At 46.8% G+C, this 19,988-nt stretch overlaps 1 protein-coding gene across 2 annotated transcripts in view; it reads right to left on the bottom strand.

Annotated features, from left to right (window-relative positions):
- Positions 1-19,988, bottom strand: part of SH3RF2 (SH3 domain containing ring finger 2) — a 137,450-nt gene that overhangs the window by 4,339 nt on the left and 113,123 nt on the right. The window contains exons 8-10 of one of the 2 annotated variants that reach the window (XM_024752332.1): positions 16,786-17,018; positions 12,954-13,312; positions 10,514-10,810 (exon numbers count right to left, since the gene is read on the bottom strand). In XM_024752332.1, coding sequence (XP_024608100.1) covers positions 10,547-10,810; positions 12,954-13,312; positions 16,786-17,018 — 856 coding nt within the window. In that variant the 3' untranslated portion in view covers positions 10,514-10,546. Of the gene's footprint in view, positions 1-10,478; positions 10,811-12,953; positions 13,313-16,785; positions 17,019-19,988 lie in introns of those variants that run through there. The other variant, XM_024752331.1, reaches the window with a different exon arrangement.

Below are 19,988 nucleotides of genomic sequence, written 5' to 3'. Positions count from 1 at the left end.
GGGAGGGAGGGAGGGAAGGGGAGAGGGAGACTCGCAACTAATAATAATATTCTTGGAATGAGTAAGTGGGCGTGGGAATTCAATACATATATCCTAATGATAACAAAGCAGATGACGTTTTATGCCTTGTCTACATAATTCGAAACAACCATTTTGACTGCTTAGAAAAATGACATTGCTTTTTGCTTGCTGCAGAATCATGGCTTTAAAGAGCTGTGAGGGCCAGTCCCTTTGGAAGGTGAGTACTTAAGATCCTGCAGTCCTGGAATGCTAGTGCCTGAGCCAAGTCCCTTGTTTGAGAGGTGAAACAGGGCTGGAGAAAATGGAAGTAACTTGCCTCTAAGCTTGTGGCATCGCCCATAAATTCATCTTTCCTGTGAAGGTCCTTCTTGGCAAGAAAGAGGATTCATTTATTCTCCAATTGTTCATTCAACACATATTGAATGTATGATCAAAAATGTTTGATAAATGAGTGAATTTCCTTGACACTTTGAGCTTGTTCCTCTTTATCTCACTATGCTGCATGTCCGATTCCTTCTCAGTCTTCAAATCTCAGTTGAAATCTCACCTCCTTGGAGAATCCTTTCCTGGACACCCTACCCAATGTAGTGCATACCCCCCCAGCCATTCTCCGTCCCACCTCTTTGTTTCCTGTCATATAGAAACAATCCTGTGTGTTTAATGGTTTACCATTTACTCCCGTTCATGAAGGCAGGAACATTACTTGCTTTGTTCACTGCTGTATCCCAACTGTATGGGACAAAACCTCACACACATAGATGCTCAATCAGTATTTGTTGAATGAAAATGAATGAATAAATGAATGAGGTGACACTGATTTCTACCCAGGAAGAAAACATTCTGTGACTTTAAATGGAGATGGAGTGAGAGCTAGGACTTTGGCCTGGAGCCCCTTGGTCATAATGGTGTGTCCAGCTGGGGATTAACTAATCAGCACATGCATTTTCTGAATTACAAAGTGTGCCAGGGACATTTAATTTCTGTTAATTAGCACCGAGGAGGAGGGGTTGTTATCGAAATCACCAGCCAGCTGGAAGCGTGTCCATGTCAGACCTATTTGCAAATCAGAATGGACATTTCATAAACCTTGTCAACCTTGTGAAGCTGCAAGTGAGTCCCCAGAGGGGCAGCACCAAGGTGCCCACCGGCTGCATTCGGGGTCACAGATGACCTTAAACCTCAAACCTTTGACAGATGAGGAGGTGAGGTGATAGGGACAACCAGAAGACAAAAGACTGATGAGGGTTATGGCATGAGATACATTTAAAAATAACTGTCATATTTCCTCAACCCTGGTGCCACTGACCAGCTGATCTGAAAAGTGAAGAGAACAAAGAAGCTGAGATTTCTAGTCTTACAGAGCCAGCCCCACTGCTTCCTTTCTGTGACCTTAGACAAGTGATTTATCCTCAGAGCCTCAGATCTGTTTGATCCATAAATAGGGGACAATAACACCCAACTCATGGGATTGTTGTGAATGTTAAATGAGAAAAGGCATGTAAACAGTCATGATAGCTAACGTCACAGAGCATTTTCTAAGAGCTGGGCACTGTGCTAATGACCTCATGCCCATTATCTCTTTTAGTCCCCACCAAACCACTCAAGGAGAGCACAGTTAGAACCTGCATTTTACAAGCAAGGGGACTAAAGTTTGGGAAGTTTAAATGACTTCCCCGTGATCACACAGGGAGGAAACGCAGAGCCTGGATTTGAATCCCGGTCACCTGACTCACTGTGCTTTTAACCACCCTGTAAATGACCCTCTAAGGGGTTAGCTCAGTCCCTGGCATTTAGTAGACGTGTAATGAATGGTAGTAAGAAGATTCTGTTCTTATTTTAGCATTTCTCCTGATCACCTGCCTTTGTCATGACTGCAGAATTCACTGCTAGGGTCCCTTCTGCACGCCAGCAACTGGCCTTACTTAATCTTCCCAATGACTCTGTAAAGTGTTGATTATTGTTTTCACTCCTCAGATGAGTAAAGAAAGTCTCAGAGAGGTTAGTTAACTTGGTCCAAGGTCAGACAGCCAAGAAGTGGTGGGGCCAGGATTTGAGCCCAGGGATATGTGATTCCAGAGCCCAGGTGGTTTCCTCTTCATTTCTCCATGCTGCCATCTTTCAGAATCTGTTTCGCCTCAGTGGAGCTCTCCTGACAGCTGAAACACTCGTTCATTACTCCCTGCTCTTGCTTCTGAGCCTAGCTCTTTCTCGTACTCTGTTTTTGAATTGTGCCTCCATTCCCACTTATGGGTAATAGCTACCATTTATTGAACACTTTGATGTACCCCGTATCACCATCAGAGCTGTACAAGCATGATCTCATTTAATCCTGCTGAGAACCCTATGAGGTGGAGGTTCTGATTCCCATTTTACAGATGAGAAAGCAGGTTTAGGGAGGTGGTGTAACTTTCTCAAGTTGCTTCAGTCATTTGCCAAAGGAAACCTAACTAGTAAGTGACAAGCTGGGACCAAACCCCAGATGATTTGGTTCCAAAACCCGTCACCCTAGCTATTATATTGTTTCTCCATATCTTGTAAAGTTCTAGTGGATTGGGAATACAGCTAGAATAGCTACCCCCAAATCCTTGTTGACTGATGTGTTAAAATTTAGTCCTTTACTGGAGGTCTCCATGAAGAAGGTCCAAGCTATCAAATTTGCCAAATCTACAAAGACTGTAAGCTTAAAAAAGAATTCAGTTTATAAATAGAATGCGCAGGATGGAATATTTGGAAATGTGGTTTTGATATCTAAAATTAGCCTTCCATTCCAAACAGTATGGTGCCTTCCGGCTGTCTTACTGCTCTGTCCTTTGTCATGGAAACTGGTGCCATCTCTCTCGAGCTGTGACTGACATGTTCTCCTCAGGCAGACCTCAGGCAGTGCGGTCCTCCAGCTCTCTCCTAGACAGAGATGGAAAACATCTCCCAAGGAACTGGGTGGGGGAGGCGTAGGGATCCAGGTACAACCCTTTGAAGGTGATATTTGTTTGAATTCCTCTATGGTCCCCCAGGCGTTTTTGCTGTCTCCTTGTGTTTTGATTCACGCTTGCTTTTGCTTATTTGTGAGAGTCTCCTGACTGCAAATAGTTCTCACAATCCTCTCAGATGGTCCAGGGAGTTGTTTTCATGGGAAGGACATTAGGATGGCTCTGGCCTCTAGGACACGTGCGACTGACAGCCGTCAAACTCTGACATTGCAAGTGGCCTTCATCAAGTCGGTCGGTCACGCTAGCATTGATTCTAACAGCGTTCACCAAGGATACACAAAATGGCCTTTGCGAATGCATTTTGTCTTTCTCCCTGGGTCTTGGCTGGCATCCTTTTAGTCCTTACCAGGCTGCAGCTCTTGTCCATCCAGCAGTGACCCTATCTGCATAATTAGCTTGCATCTGTGGGTGTGTATTTACACCACCCCCACCCCCGAAAGCAATTGCCTTTGAACTTCGGAAAAATACTAGCATGGAACACTGGAAGGTGTCAGCTCTCTGAGTCCTCTTGTTCCCACAGAGAAGATGAAAGTGGGGGTCATTTTGGAAATCATGTTCCCCTTCTTCTGGACTCTGTATCCTTTAGAGTGAGGACAGGCAAAACTGGAAGTAAACTCAAGAAGAGGGAGAGATCTAGGGAATGCAAAATAATCATTGTGTTTTGATGTCAATGATCCAGAACCACATTGCAAGCTTTGGTTCTTTTACAAGTTGCTGGGCTGTGTCTGGCCGCCCTTGCAGCAGGCGTAGATTTGCTTTTTGGATTTCTCTGTACAGAACACTCTCAGTCACCTTCTTTCCCATCCCTACTTCTTGGATGATAAGACCGTTGTATGGGTTGGCTAAAGAGTTTGTTTGGTTTTTCTGTTAAGATGTTATGGAAGAACCTGAACGAAATTTTTGGCCAACCCAACACTTATTCTCTGGGAGGGCTTGACCCCCTGAGTTAAACCATTCCCCCACCCCTGTCTCCATCCTCACCCCTGTGGTCTCAGCAGCACACACACATTTGTGCAACCTCTCCAACCTCAACCATGTTATGTGCTTACAGTTGCTATTGAAGAAGAGGGATGTGGTGATTTAAGATTAAGGTTTGGATTTAGAGTCCTGGGTTCTAGTTCTTGTTGCCTTGGACAGGTCATTTGACCTGTGAGTCATAATTCTAATCCCTAAAATGGAATAATAGCAGTACCTGCATTCATAGGGTTGGGTAGGATTGGATGGCATAATGCATGTACAGTGCTTGGTACACAGTAGATGCTCAGTAAATGGTGACAGTTATTGCTGGATGAAGAATCAGTAGTCTCCCTTCCATCTCAAACTAATTATGTGACCTTAATCAAGGCATTGAAATATCCGGAGTCTCAGTTTTTTGATCTGTAGTCTGGGGACAAAAATAACTTTTCTCTGCACTCTTCACGAGGTTCTTATAAGAATTTGGTGGCAGCAGCAGCAAGATCTGTTTTAGTTTCAGAAGTTGAGGAGCTACTCTGGTTTTTGCAGTTGGCTACCCAGAGGCTCCAGACAACACCCAGAGGAGAGCTAGGTAGAAAACCCTGTATTCAAACAATGCAGGCACAGCCACAACCCATATTTTCTCTACTCAGGAGCAACAAGGTCTCCTAAAACAGCTGTACTTGGAAGAACTCTTGTAAAAACCCCTTTAAACTTAAACTTCTCAAAACCAGACATGCTGGTGCATCAAAATCTCAATTCCCAGCAATGAATCAAAGCTTTAGAGTCCCAGTGACAGAAGCCAGATGGGAGTTCAAATATTCAGGCAGGGTATCTATGGCCCCAGGTTGCAATATTTGCTTTGACGAGTGCTTACTGAGTACCTCTATGAGCTGCACTCAGAGTTCCATATGGTACATGATTGGGAAATTTACAGGGAGTGATAAGCATGGAATTCAGGATAGTGGTTGTGAAGGAAGTGGGGAGGTGGGGAAGGAAGGAATGGGACTGGGAGAAGCACACAGCAGGTTTCAATTATTTTTTAAAAAGCTAGGTGGTGGGTATATAGTTATTGGTTTTATTATCCTATATATTTCTATAGAACATTTAATTATAAAAGGGGAGAAAAGCAGAAAGGAGCCCCAAATCCAGAAAAAAAGTAATAAGAAACAACATTCTGTGAGGGCCATATGTATTTTTATCTATCCTGGTAACTACTTTATTTCTGTTGCCTCTCATAGAGCCTGGTCCAGAGTACGTGATGAATGAACTGTTGTTGAATGAATGGATGGATGGATGGATGGATGGTTGGATGGGTGAATCTAATGCTCCTCCATCCCATCATCTTGGATCCCACCTCTGCTGCATTCCATTTGTCAAAGTATAGGTCAATAGGCAGAAGGGCTTCCCGGGAACATTTTGTTTCTGCTCTGGTCTAGGACACAATACTATGGCCTGGCCAGCAGCAGTTGGCTTTGATCATCATTTAACATTGCTCTATTTCAAGAAAAACGTCCTTGTGAGATTTATCCTCAGGGACACCAACCTGCTGCAGGGCTCTCTGGAGTTAATTCCTCTGGCTTAGTCTTGCCTGCCAAACACATTCCCCTAGGTGACTGCCTTTCAGGCTCACCTAAGAGGTTTCTGTAAGTGCTAACACTCCTTTCACTTAGCCCAAGGGGGAACTGGAGTCTTTACTCTCAAGACTAAGTAAGAGAAGCATCAGTGACAGCAGCTGCTGCCCCAGGAAAGCCCAGCTTGTTAAGTACTTGCTCCCAGCTGGAGAGGCTTGAGAGGCCCTCGTTATTCTACCTGCTTCAGCTTCTCACTTCCTGGGAAGAGAGTCAGAGGCTGTGGGGTTGCCCGTGTGGATAGGGACTGGGGAGAGGATCAAGACGGAGGCCTGCTTATCTTATTGAAGCAAATTATGTGCTTCCACACCTGCCAACATGATGCCAGAGGAGCTGGGAAGCTGAAGTGCATTACTTATGCCTATGAAACTCTTAGCTGAAAAAGGTATGTGAATAGGCATGGAAATGCTCATCCTCCAAGTCAGCTCCTTTCCTAAGCTAGGGGCCTGATGAAGGTGCTTGTCGAGGGATGAACAGTGGCCAGGATGGGGGTTGGGAAGAGTGTCAGGTTTGACAGCAGTGCTCTCAACCTCTGGGCCTTATTCTCTATAATAGGGTAACAGTCAAGATATTTAGTAATCAGTATGGCATAGGCACCAGCCAATCAGCATGAAGAAGGGCTTTATTGCTGGAGGTCTCAGCTGCAGCTGGCCTTAGCTTTTTAGCTGTTGGATGGGAGAGCGATGGGGAGGACGACATGGAGAAAGGGCCAGGGTGTGGGAGGGGGGAGAGGTCTTGGGGAGCTCAGAGCATCTATTCACCTATCAGTACAGGACGATTTCAAGATATTAACCACCAGTGAGGTCATACTCCTGCTGAATGTCAGATCCAAATGTCAGCTCTGCTATACCACATGAGAAAGGTGAATTTGATTCTCATACTTCATGTGCCTCAGAATCACTTGGGGAGCTTGTTGAAAGCACAGAGGCTTAGTCCCCACCTCAAAACTACTGAACGACACCCTGTAGGGCCCTGGCTTGGCCTGCTATGCTCCTGAAACCTGTGTGCCTGGATCAGTGGATGCCTGGGGATCCAGCTGTAACTTTCAAGGGGTTTATGATGCCTCTGGGAGATGAAGTCAAGCACGCGGTCTCTAGGGGAACACGCCCAGTTCAGGTGCAGGTCGTGTGAGTGAGTGAAGCAGGCTATTGGGGCTGCGTGGCAAATTGAAGAGCGCATGTCCGTTTCACGGCAATTGCAGCCCCATCAGATGGCTGCCAGTCGGGAGCGCAGGTCTGGCGTGGACGGACCTTCTGAATTGTCAAGGGAAGTTGGAAGTCGGTGAGTCAGCTCTGCATCTCACCAAGTCACAGGTAGGGCGTCGCTTTAAACTCTTCCTGCTACAAAAGCTCTGTCTGTGGGAGGGGGAAGGGTGGAGGAGGTGCAGCTGGTACCGCGCGATAAGGGAAGGAGGCAAGTTTTAAGTGCGGCCCTTGATGCCGCTCAAGTCAAGTGTGACTCCACCATTTCCTTAGGTGTGGCCCTCAGAGTCTGTCCTCAGCTGGTTGCGCCCCTCCTTCACCTCTCAGATGCTCCCCCTGCTCTCTGCCCCCGCCCCCAGGCAGAGCCTGCCCTCCACAGCTTTCCTAGCACTGAGGTGTCAGGTCTGATCACGGGGTGAAGGGGCACCTCTTCTAGGGACTCTGAGTCTTAGCTGAGGGGATGGAGCTCTCACAGGATGGAATATGTGGCTTCAGACGAGAGGTGCTAGGGATCCAATTGGGATCCCGGGAATGTTCCACAAAGGAGTAGATTCCTCTGTACTTAGGTACAAGAGAACTTGGCTTGATTGCTATGTTTAAACCCATTGCCAAATGCTGCTTTCCCTGCTTGGGCACCCACCCCTTTGTCTGCCTGACTCTTTCTTGTCCTTCAGGACTCAAGACTGCGTTGTGACCTCCATGACTAGGCTACTTGGTCTCCTTTTAGCACCACATCCCTGGACAGGCCCTTGTTTTCGGCTTTTTCACCTGGAATTTCGATGGTCTGCTTCCTTAAAAACATTCAAGGCTAACATTTATCAGGTGTTCACTATGTGCCAGCATGGTTCCAGTCACTTTATTATCTCAGTTAACCTTCACAATAGCCCAGTGAGGTTGGCACCATTATCGTTCCTATTTAAGAAGACAAGGCTCAGACAGGTTAAGTAACTTGCCCAGCATCACATAGCTAGCGTGTGGTAAATGAAGATTTGGACCCAGTCTTTGTGCAGCAGAGCCTGCAATTGTAACCACTGCATTATGCCACCTCCTTGCAGTTTGAAGTCAGTGGCCTGACATCAAGGATGGTCTCTTGGTTCATGTAGCGTAGTCCCAAGTTAGGCTCTGAAGTTAGATAGGGTGAGGGCAGCTATCAAACTCGCTCTGTCACTGTCTGTGGTTACCCTTCAAGCCTCAGTTTCCTTGGCTCTATAATGGGGACAATTGTACTTGCCTTATAAGGTTATGGTAGACGTTATAGGAGAGGATGTATCTCTTGTTTTCATTGCAGTACCCAGCTCATAGGAATATCTGAAACATGGTGGTAGAATAAATGAGGGGCAGTGCCCAGTGAGTTCAACTTGTACTGCCCCTTTCAAATCCTCATATGACTCCGCAGAGATGGGATTTGGTTTGGGAGGGAGTGGGTCTGATGCGGGGCATGGGGGAAGAAGGCTGGATGGAATGGGGATGGCCAGCCTCTGGCGTTGTTTACATTTCTCAGAGAGGTTACTCTATAGAGATCGTGGACAATGGGAAGAATATTCTGTTTCATTTGGAGGGTATGGATTGCATCTTCACTACGCCCAAACAACCTGATTTTCAGCCACAACAGTTAAAAATTAACTGGCTCCATTGCTACTGAGGCACAAACTAAATGTTTGGTTGGCTGGGCATGCCGTGTATCTGCCACTCTGGGTGTAGATTGCTAAACTCATTAACTCACCGAGAGTGCTTTTTGGGGTAAATACGAGGTGTAAGTACTCATATTTTGACAAATCGTACAATGCCTGCCTGTCTTTATGACTTTTCCCCATTTCTCCATCTGGATTACTATATTCAGCTCACTGAGTCATGCAGTTGGGCCTGACAATTTTTGTGGAATAGACATGGGTCACTATCACACAGAAACACCAGAGCATGTGACCACATTGGCTCTACCAACCCCAAAGGTCTGACACAGGTGCAGTATTCCTTGGCAGGATTATGGTTTGGTTTTTGTTTTATTGAGGCCTGGAAAAGTCTTGACAATTTAGTTTGCCAAGTGTGTGGTTGGTACATAAAATATGGATGTTTTTAATCCCAGGATCTTCAAGAACTGTCCAGGGAGAAGGTCTAATTAGACCTGCCTTTTTTTTTTTTTTTTTTTTTTGCGGTACGCGGGCCTCTCACTGCTGTGGCCTCTCCCGCTGCGGAGCACAGGCTCCGGACGCACAGGCTCAGTGGCCATGGCTCGCGGGCCCAGCCGCTCTGCGGCATGTGGGATCCTCCCAGACTGGGGCACGAACCGGTGTCCCCCGCATCGGCAGGCGGACTCTCAACCACTGTGCTGCCAGGGAAGCCCAGCCTTTTGTTTTTTTAAATGACATTCAGGCTTAGTAGCAAGTGGCATTTATGCACTAAAGTGCCCACATTGATGGGCATGCAATAAATGTTAAATCACAACAATTAAGTTAAATGAGAATTAATGATTTGTCTTACAGCATTGCCTCCACTCTCTGGGGTGCTCTTTTACCCCCGTTTACAAGGCTTTGCCTGGCTGGTCCCACTCACTTCAGCCCCATCTTAGTGGGGTCACCTACTTTTGCAGACTCCATCCTTCTTTCCCCACCTATCAAGAATGTCAAGGCTGCTCTCCTACTCTTTTATCTTCTTCCCTGACACTTCCCCTAATCCTCTTTCTCTCTCACTCTCATCACCTCCCCACTCTCTCCTCCATATTTTCTTCACTCTCCCTTTCTCCTCCTTCTTACCCACTTTTCCTCTCCAACCTTATTTGTCCAGTCCCTTTTTATAGGAACTTTCCTCTAGAAGGCACCCCCAACCCAGCAGTGGATTGGCGTCTTCTCAGTGACATTGTTGCCTTATTCTGCACCTTGGTGAAACAGCTAGTCTGCCCCAAATAGAAGAAATCAGTGAAAGTAAAGACTGTTGCAATGCAAGCAGAATGTATATCTAAACTCAAACCCCTTACCAAGTTGTTTCTAAGCATGCTTTGTTTTCTTGGGGAAATCAGACTAGAGCCAGGATGAATGAATTGTCCGTAACACCATACAAGACCCTCTCCACAAGTACGTGATTCCTGCTTATCTATCGTGTAGGATTATATGTGGGCAAACAGATTGAGAAGCTTAAAGTATGACAGTAGTCAGCTTTCTCTCTGACCTTGTTTGGAGCAAAGCCAGGAAGCTGTCTGTCTTTGGTTTAGAGGGTTCTTGGAATGTTCAAAGTATCTGTCTCACACCCTTCCCAGAAATTCTCCCTTGGCAGCCAGGATTATGACTTGATGGAGGCACAAAGATATGGTGGCTACTAGTGGCTGGTGTCTAGGTCCCAGAAGATGGCAGAAGCTGTTCTAAGATGTTGAGGTCAAAGAAGTAATGCCAGCATTCCACCATTGTGACCCCCCTGGCTGGAGCCCCTTTTATAACATCATAGAAATTCTACACAGAACCCAGAGAATGAGAGGCTGCACACTCCACGCTGGGGGATAGAGTGGGCAGGATGAGCTCCCATTCCTTGGTCTGGGTAGTGGCCTTGCTACATTGAGTCATTATGTTTGGAAGGTCACCTAGTCTATCTTCTCAGCCAGGGCAGGAATCCCCACTCCCACCTGTCCTTTCCTGGAGGTAAAATGGGCAGAACAAGGACCCATGCTTGAGTCCCCAAAGAATGGCAGGACGCCCTCAGTGGAGGCATACTGTATTTAAATGCAATTCACCTCTTTGGGGTCTAGGAAAAGCCACCTGTAGATTCATTTGCTGGGAAACACGGTCTGCGTGGTCGAGGCAGTGGTCGCTGGGGCCATGATTTTGCTAAAGGTTGACTTCCTCCGGAGGTCTGTCTGCTGTCCAGAATGGCAGCCGCTTCGGTGGGCGAATAGGACGGTCATCTCTGGGCCCAAGGGGGCTGCTTCAGGCTGGGACCCCTTCGGGGTGGCTGGTTGTTCAGGCTTCCCAGAGGTGTGATGTTTGGCGGGAGGAGGGCTGTAATTCTGAAATCTCACGGTTTTGACTTGCTGTAAGACAGAGGAGAGCAAAGGGACATAGGTGAGTGGGAGACCTGTGCTATTTCCCCCTGGGACTTGGTTCATGCTGTTTCTCTACACTTGTCCCTTCCTGGAATGCCTCATTCACGTGTTCATCCAGCAAATACTTGTGTCTGTCATGAGTGTCGACCATGCAGCACCACTCTGTCAGGTGCTGTGAAGCCAAGAGTGAGCAAAACCGCCCTGACAAATGACAATGATAACCAGTGCCACTGCGGGGGAAGCAGAAGATGCTGAGGAATGCGGAGAAGTATCCACCTGAAGCTGGAATGGGCCTTGTCCGAGAAGGCCTCTTAGAGGCAGAGTTATTTCAGCCGAGAACTGAAGAACGACTGGGAATTAGCTGCGAGAAATAGGGGGGACAACCACCTACCTGAGAACAGGGTCCTTCACCTCCCCTCTCTCCTTCCCACCTGCCAGTAAGGCCTCCCTGCTGACTCCATCCAGACAGTTCCTTCATAAACCCTCAGAGCAGAGTTAGCCAACTGGACACTGCTGACTGAATATAGTCTGCAGAAAGTCTGGGAGTTTGAATTAGTTGCTAACATAAAAATTGGGAGATGCATATAAAAATCAGCATTTTGTATATCCCTTAAGATAATCAAAGTGCAGGCACACTGGGGCCTGTGCCCCATTCTGGCAGCAACTGACTGGAGCTGATTAGCAGGTCCCACTTTATGTGGGAGTCAATGATCTGATGTTTGCATAAGCCCTTCCTCTCTCCCTTCTCTCCTAGCCTGTTATAGATCTTGTATATTAGATTTTACTTTGGCCATTCCCTATCTTACAGCTTAATAAAGTGTTCTGTGCTACTGCTCAGAAATCTTTTCTTTTTCCTGTGAAATTCAATCCCAGGGTCTTGAGATTGAAAGGTGAGTGGGAGACCAAATGTCTTCATTCTTTTGACCCTTACCATATCCAGCAGAGGTCTGGGCATTTACTAAAGACAGTTTGAGGGCTGCATCTAATGGCTTGGGGGTAACTGACAAGTGGGGTCTGGAAAACTCTGAATTATTTGAATACCGTAATTCAGAAGAAGAACTCTCAACGTTTAAATCAGTTAACACTAACTTTTTCCAAATGCCTTTCCCTGCAAGCTTATAGCTTAGTTTTTGTGTCAGATCTCAGTTCTACTCCAGACACTCATGTGTGTCAGCTGTGTGCTTTTGGGTAATGTACTTTAACTCCATAAGCCTTCATGTCCTCATTTTTAAATGAGGATGACAATAATAATTATAGCTACATCAGAAGGTTGTTGTCAGAATTAAATGAGATAGGACATGTGAAGTACTCAGCACAGTGCCTGCTAGGTCGTTAGCATTCAGTAAATGCTTAACAAAGAGGAGGAAACCACACCATCTTTCCATTTGGAGGGAAATGGGTGATGGTAGTGATGGTGATGTTGGTGGTGATGGTGGTGGTGCGATGTTCAATACACTAAAAGATAACAGTCACCTAATTTTCTTCACGTCACCTCCTCCATCCCTGCCTCAAGGATATTGTTGAGAACATAACACTTTTACAAAAACTCTTAGGACTTCTAGTGGGAAAAGCCCTAGAACCGATAACCGCAAAGGTCCCGATAACAGTTGTTGGAGTAGTTATAACTCAGTGTGACCTTACTAAGTCACTTACCTTCTTCTGTGCCTCAGTTGCCTCTCCTATACTGTGAACGAGTACGTATCAAGCCCTATGTAAGTGCTTTACTCATTTAACTCCAATCCTATGAGGCTATTACTCTTCTTACCGCCATTTTAGGTAAAAGAGTCTCAGAAAGGTGAAGTGTTTTAACCAGAGTCACCAGCTAGCAAGCAGCACAGCTGGAATTCAAGTCAAGATTGTATCTGATGCCAAAGCCGTGTTTTTTCCAAGTTGCCTCTGGGCCTCGAAAGAAGGATGTATAAAATCTTCTGGAAGCATAAAAGAGATTCAGTAACATGTCTGGGGAGGATGCGGGTGATGTGAGGATATGGAAGGGGGGTTGTGTGTGAGGATTCTTTGGAGGCTGCAGTTTTGATTCCTTGTCCATTTACGGTGAAATCTCAGGAGCTGGGACACTGTGCAAAGTTAGGGGTCTAAAGAATCAGGCCCCCCTAATGTCACCTACTCCTACCTTTTCGCTGCCATTTCTTGAGTTCTCTGGTTTCACCAGGATGGATGGCGGGGCAGATGCAGGCAGTTTTGGTAGAGGCTCACTCCTGACGGGGATTTCTTTGCCTTCCATGATGAGGGAACTGGCCGCCGAGTGGATCCTTGTGTCGCTGCCCCTGCTGACGCACGTGAGGGCAGGCTCCCCAGTGGCAGTGGGCTTGGGTCCCATCTCCGCCACCACTGCCGAGGCTGAGGAGGGGGCCCCCTGTGGCTGGTAGAATTGGAACTGCTGAGGCCGGACGACCATGGTGGGGCTGCGTCTGAGGGAGCCCACCATGAGGGTGTGGACCCCTGACCGGACGGGTCTCTGCAGGGATCCATCTGGGGAATTGTATGACAGAGATATCAGCAGTGGGGCAGCTGACAGCAGCTTGGGTGGGAGCTGGGTAAGCAATGTGTCCTGATAGCCCAGAATAGTTAAGTGCTTTCCCAGTTTGACTGTGCTCACATTCTCCCAGGGTCTTTCAAAGGTGACCTTATTCTTTTTTTAGTGCTGTTTGCTGATGCTGGCAGCAAATGACTGGCTAGGCGAATACTGGGGGTGGGGTGGCGTCAGAAGGTATATCACCTCTATTTGTCCTCTCCCTCTCTCTCTCTGTCACACACATATACACACACACTCCTACTTTCTCCCTCCAGGCCTTTAAGATGGAAAGTGAAGAAGACAGTCCTAAAGAGAGAGCTTTGCAGTGAGAAATAAAGGCATGGAGACCAAAGAGGACACAAAAGCAGAGACAAAGAAAGAGACAGCAGAAATTGAGACACGCAAGAGAGAGTCAATGGAGAGGCATGAGTGGGAGGGAGAGAGGGTAGGAGAGAGGGCAGAGGACTCCAACCAGCTACTTAAAGAAAATTCTGATGGAAGCTTTAGGTCTGTGTTGGTGGGACCTCTGCTTGTCATCGGGTCTGCAGGGAGGAAGGGTGAGCGGAATTTAGGGACTGTGTGTACCAGGCAAACGTGACAGCAGCTGGAAGCAAATTTGGAAAGGTTATTCCCAAGTTAGGGATGTGAGCGGATGAGCTTCGTGAAGTCCCATGACACAGGCTCTGGAATCAGATCTCCTCCCAGGGAGCCAGGAGCACATCAGTCACATCATCTCCTTGCTCCTCGGTCCCCTGGAGCTAAAAACAGCACCTCGTGGCCTGGGGTGAGGATTACATTTTATGATGTGTGCAAAACGTTAGGATAGTGCCTGGAACATCATAAATGCCCCATGTTTTAAAACTTTTTGTGTGTGTTTTTAGGTAAAGGAGAAGCAAACTCTAAAAATGCATGGTCCAGGAGTTTGGTTTTGCCCCTTCCGTTTCCCTGAGCTCTTTTTTTTTTTTTTTTTTTAAACTGAGATAGTCCTCCCTCAGTAAAAGGAAGCCATTCCTTCCCCTTAAATTCTCTGGAAGACAGGAGATCCCCATCCTCTGAGCATATGTCCTGTGGGTGACCTGGAGAATAATCGAGAGTTCATTGTGCTCTGTGGGGGGCAGTGGGGGAGACACCCTGAGAAGCATTGTGGGCTATTTCTTCATAAGGGTCTCCCAGAATTTAGAGCTATAGGTGACATCCAGCAGAGATGTTAGTTCTTTGTGACACTCTGTGGACACGTGTGTGAATCAAAGTCATCTGTGTCCAGCGCAGAAGACCTAAACCTAGGCCATGTTCTGTGTCATGACTCTTTATCAAGCCGGGTGTGAACATGAAGAGCAGATGCTCCCTGTAACACCGCTGGCGTTCTCAGCTGCCACTGGCCACCACTACACAAGTCTGACCTTTCAATGTCAATGTCTGTTTTTCCACTGACAGCCCTGTGAGATGCATACAGTCAATTCTCTGTCATTTCTCTTTGCTTTGGGGAGATTGATAGCTTGACCATCCTCACCTTGGGAAAAGGGAGAGAGAGAAAGCCTCTGGGACCTAGGAAGGTCAAAGCCACACTAGGCAGACCTGTCCTTAGGCTCTCAGAAATGGGTGAAAAATCAGTTTACCGCCTTATCTACTTATCTTGTCGGGTTCCTAATTTCCAAGAGCTTTAATGCTTTCTTATTACGTGTGCATATAATGCAAGCGTCAAAACTCCAAGCCAATCAAGATCTACCCAAAGTTAGAGAGGGAGTGTCCGAAAGGAAGTGTGAACAATTGCCGAGGGGCTTTTCTCCCCGGTATTCAAAAGTGGTCTAGACTATGTGAACATTTCAACACAAGTGAAGTGAATTACATTCACATTCTGGAGGGACCCAACATGATCTGCTTAGCTGCAGTAGCAATATTGATACTGATAAAATGCTATACTATAAAAATAGCTAACATTTCTCGAGAGCTTATTATGTGCCAGGCACTGGGCCATTAGTGTTCAATGAATTATTTAATGCCCTGATGAGGTAGGGACTATTTTTATTTTCATTTTGCGAATGAGAAACCTGAAGGCCGAAGAGGTCAGTAACTTGCCCGAGGCTGTTGTGGTGGGTAACTTATTGCACATGTGTTTTGTGGGGAGAAGGTGGAGGAGAGGGTGAGGAGGGAGGCACCGTCGGCTAGAATTAAGAAGCAACAGTGGTGGGATTGGTGGTCAAGCAGATGATCAGAAAGCACTGAGAAAGGGTAGAACTAAGATAATTGCTTTAATTGTCTTGGGGCACTAATTGCTTTAATGTCTGTGTGGCATACCATCCCACATGTGAATCTTTTCCTCTGACTAGTACTGAATTTTCACCTTTAATCTTTTTTTTTTTTTTTTGCGGTACACGGGCCTCTCACTGTTGTGGCCTCTCCTGTCACGGAGCACAGACTCCGGACGCGCAGGCCCAGCGGCCATGGCCCACGGGCCCAGCCGCTCCACGGCATGTGGGATCCTCCCGGACCGGGGCACAAACCCGTGTCCCCTGCATCGGCAGGCGGACTCTCAACCACTGCGCCACCAGGGAAGCCCACCTTTAATCATTTTTTAAGATAGCAGGAGGGATGGCAGAGCCCAGTTTAAGTCAGGGGATGTAGAACAAATCAAGTTGACTTTGTTTGGCTTGTTTTCTTCTTCTAGAGAGGTGTATGAATATAGAGGCTTGAAGTTTTATAGAACAATGGGTTTCAACCACTTTTTGAGAACCCCTGAAAATGAAGCCTTATGCAGAAATTCAATATATTAGGAGATAAAAGCATGGCTTTGAAGGTGAAGGAGCTATATAATTGCCATGTGTGCAATGTGGATGTTATATAAAAATAAAACCAAGGTGCAGAGCAGTGTACTAAGGTTACAAGGTATGTATGTACATGGATGAGAACTTGAGACTGGGGGGAAGGATATGAAGGAGTCATTTGTACAATATAAGGTACTTTTGTACAATATAATTTTTTTACCTTGTGCATATATTAGTTAAACAAAGCGGGATTCAGGGGCTCTTAGCAATGACTCCTCTTTTCCTCTTCCCCTTGTTTCCCTTTTGGCACCTCCTGAGGGGTTCCATGGAGCACAGTTTAAGAAGCATTGATCCAGCAAGTGCTTTAGTTGTCCTGTCTTAATAAGAACCAGCATCCACCTTGGCCATGCTCTAATTATATGTTGGCATTCAGGGCTGGTATTATCCCAATCAGTCAGCGTGTGTGTATGAAGTGACTGAGGGCAGGGACCTTGAGTCCATTTGGCTTCATCTGATAAAACAACGCAGTATTTGGGAAGTGTAAAGCAACCTTCACAGAGGCTTGTTTTAAAGCCAAGATCCTTGTTTTTGCAAAAAGCACTCTGTTTGCCAGTGTGAGATACCCCCATCCCCTAGCTCTAGGCACGTACCTCTCTGCCACCACTTACTCTTTCTCATGTTGCTCCGCCCTTTGCGGAGGGAACCCTGCCCCAGGGTCCTCAGACCGGCCAGGTTCCGCACGGGGTTGACTATGGCCGTGGGCACGAAGACGGACTTGAAGGGCCGGCTCTGCCGGGGATCACCTTCTGAAATGCTGCCTTGGGAGGACACAGAGGAGGTGGATAACGTCCATGTGGCGTAGAGAGCAGAGCTCCGGGAGTCTGGAACACTAGATGTCTTTCTGGTTGTGCAAATTTTTTTTTTTTTTTTTTGTGAAAGAGAAGAAATAGAGAAAGAAAAGGTTCAGTCAAGAGTCCTGTTTTAAAAAAATGGTCTGCTCCCAACTGTATAGCACATGTGGTCCCTCCTCATCGTATTCCTACCCATAAATACCTACATACATATATATATGTATGTATATATATATATATATGTGTGTGTGTATACTTGTCTTCATCACAGGCTTAACTATGGAGGCCTCAGCTTCCACACCTGGATAACTGTGTGGGCATGCTGAGGGAGGGGAGGGGGTCTCATACTGAGGCCTGGTGGAACTAGAAGACTTGAATATCATCATCTTTCACTCCAGCTCCGATCACTCTTCACCCCATGTCCCTTCAGCCCTCAGTTCAGAGCACAAGATGTTGTATGTGTTCATTTCGCTTTGCAGGGCCGATTTCTTGTTCTTTCAGTGACTTTCCCACTAGATCCTAAACTCTTTGAAGGCAGAGATTTTATATGACTTGTTTCATAGCCTCTGTGTTCTGCACATATTGTTTATTAATAAATGTTTGTTGAATGGCTGCCATGATGCTTTTAGCACTAAAGCCAGTCATTTTGTCTCACACATAGTAAGCACTTACTGTATACCCACTGTAACACCCAGCATTGGCCAAACACTGCCCACATCATCTCACAGGTTTTTCTCGACAGCCTTCTGAGGTAGGTACTATTAGTGCTACTGTTTTGTAGGTTAAAAAAATAGAGATTTACTGTTACTTGTCCAAGCAATTAATAGATCTGAGATTTGAACCCAGATCCAGGCTGGCCCCTCGCTCTACCACTAAGCTACCTACCTACTGGCTAGTTAGAGCGTTCATCATTTGGAAAACCCTGCATCCTACTTGAAAATTAACAAACTAAAGGAGCTGGTAGGCCCTACACATGCCTCCATAAGACCTAATTCTTCAGCCTTAGGCTCTGATTTTTAAGAACAGTGTTAATATTTTGTAAAACACCAATCTCCTGTCCATGTTTCCAGCCTGCAACTCCCTGAACCCCATGGGGAATGGTGTCATTTTACATGCCCTTCTTGCCCTTTTACCATCCTGCCCCAGCATCACAGCCCCTACCGAGTAGTCCATGAATCCCCTTGTCACTCTGTTGATTAAATAACCCCTGCTAATTCCCTGGAGATAACCAGTTCAACCAAGGCCCCGTCACAGTGATGCCCTCCACGTATTTTCCTTCCTGTCAATGCCTCCAGGTTTCTCTTTAGGTAATTCCCCCTTATTTCTCCTTTTCTCTCCTTGTTTTGCTTTAAAAAAGTATATGTAGTTTAATATTGAGCCACCAGTGTTGTACAAGATGGGAAAGGGTGCATGTAATGCAGCCAACTCTGCCCAGGAAGCACATGCAGCCAAACACGCTGGGAACTGATGCTTGCAGAGAGGGGCTTCTGTCCACAGCCTTCAGCCTGCTTCTGGCCCCTGGGGATGCAGTCAGTGAGGCGGAGTGGGCTGTACACCAGGAAGAGCTCAGACTACATTCTGGAGATGAAGGCTGGGCTGGAGAGAACTCCCCAGCACTGGCTTGCCTGGCAGAGTCTGCATCTACCTGTTTCTTTTAAATGAATTTATTTATTTATTTATTTGTGGCTGCACTGGGTCTTCGTTGCACTGCGTGGGCTTCTCACTGCGGTGGCTTCTCTTGTTTCAGAGCACGGGCTCTAGGAGTGTGGGCTTCAGTAGTTGTGGCACATGGGCTCAGTAGCTGTGGCTCGCGGGCTCTAGAGCGCAGGCTCAGTGGTTGTGGTACACAGGCTTACTTGCTCTGCGGCATGTGGGATCTTCCTGGACCAGGGCTCAAACCTGTGTCCCCTGCATTGGCAGGTGGATTCTTACCCACTGCACCACCAGGGAAGCCCCTACCTGTGTTTTAAACAAAGGCCTCAAAGTGTTGGATGCTGCAAAATGGACTGGCAACAGCAAAGACAGGTTCTGAATTTGTTGCCAGCAGCATCAGCAGCCTGGACAGAATACAGTTAATGAGGCCCAAGCCAGCCTAATCCCACCAGTCCCTTCTTTGGACAACTGTTTACAGACAAAGATGCAACTTCATTTTTCTGGACCCAGCATGAGGCCAGATTCCAGAAACTCCTAAATCTCAAGTCTCCCTCCAACACTGAGTCCCTCTATGTCTTTTGGCAAAAAGCTCAGCACTTACCCAGCATGTTCTTCTAGCATCAAAGCACTTTGCAAACATATATTCATTAATCCCCATGACACCCCAGACCTGCAGATATTATGATACCTGTTTTCTAGATGGAGAGACTGAAAGACATTCTGGGTTTAAGTGGAAGGTGTGTGTGTTGCCTCTGATTTGCTCCGCTGGGCTGCTTTGAGTGTGCAGGTCCCTGTGTCCCCTCTTCTACCTGAGATATGAGCCCTTAAGAACTTGCGCAGTATTTGAAAGGGACATGACACACAGCGGCTCTATCCTGCTCAGCACTGCCAGTAACCTCCTGGTAAGGCAAAAGCTTGGACCATGACAATCTTTATATAGTTCTATGTAGAAAGTTAAAGGAAAGTGAGTGGTGGCCCTCGTGTCACTTTTCTCCACCCCTTAGGCATCAGGATGGCGTACGTGTCCAGTGAAGGTTGCCAGAAAGAGAAATATCCTGGTTTATTGGGCAGAAGGGCATTTATTGGGAGAACAGGAGGGAGCGGAAAGAGCTTGGAAACAGGATCCAAGGGAGGCTGCTGAGAGCTGGGCAGCAGGGATCGGAGGTGGGAAGAGTCTGATCAGGTGCTGTGCCTTGAGTCCCCACCATGAATGGCCTTCAACTCTGTCCACATTCTCTCCTCCCTTGTTCCTTCCTTGTTCATGTTTCCAAGTCCCAAGAGGCTGAGCCTGTCCCTCACCTGTGGTGATGAGTTGAGGAGGTTGGGGATGAGGGGAAGGGGGAGAGGGAGGAGGAGGAGGAGGGGGA

Source organism: Neophocaena asiaeorientalis, unplaced genomic scaffold, assembly GCF_003031525.2.
Source record: "Neophocaena asiaeorientalis asiaeorientalis breed wild unplaced genomic scaffold, Neophocaena_asiaeorientalis_V1.1 scaffold204, whole genome shotgun sequence".
In the NCBI taxonomy this organism is placed as follows: Eukaryota; Metazoa; Chordata; class Mammalia; order Artiodactyla; family Phocoenidae; genus Neophocaena; species Neophocaena asiaeorientalis.
Note: the sequence above shows the minus strand (reverse complement) of the source record. Positions and strands in the feature narration are given on the sequence as shown.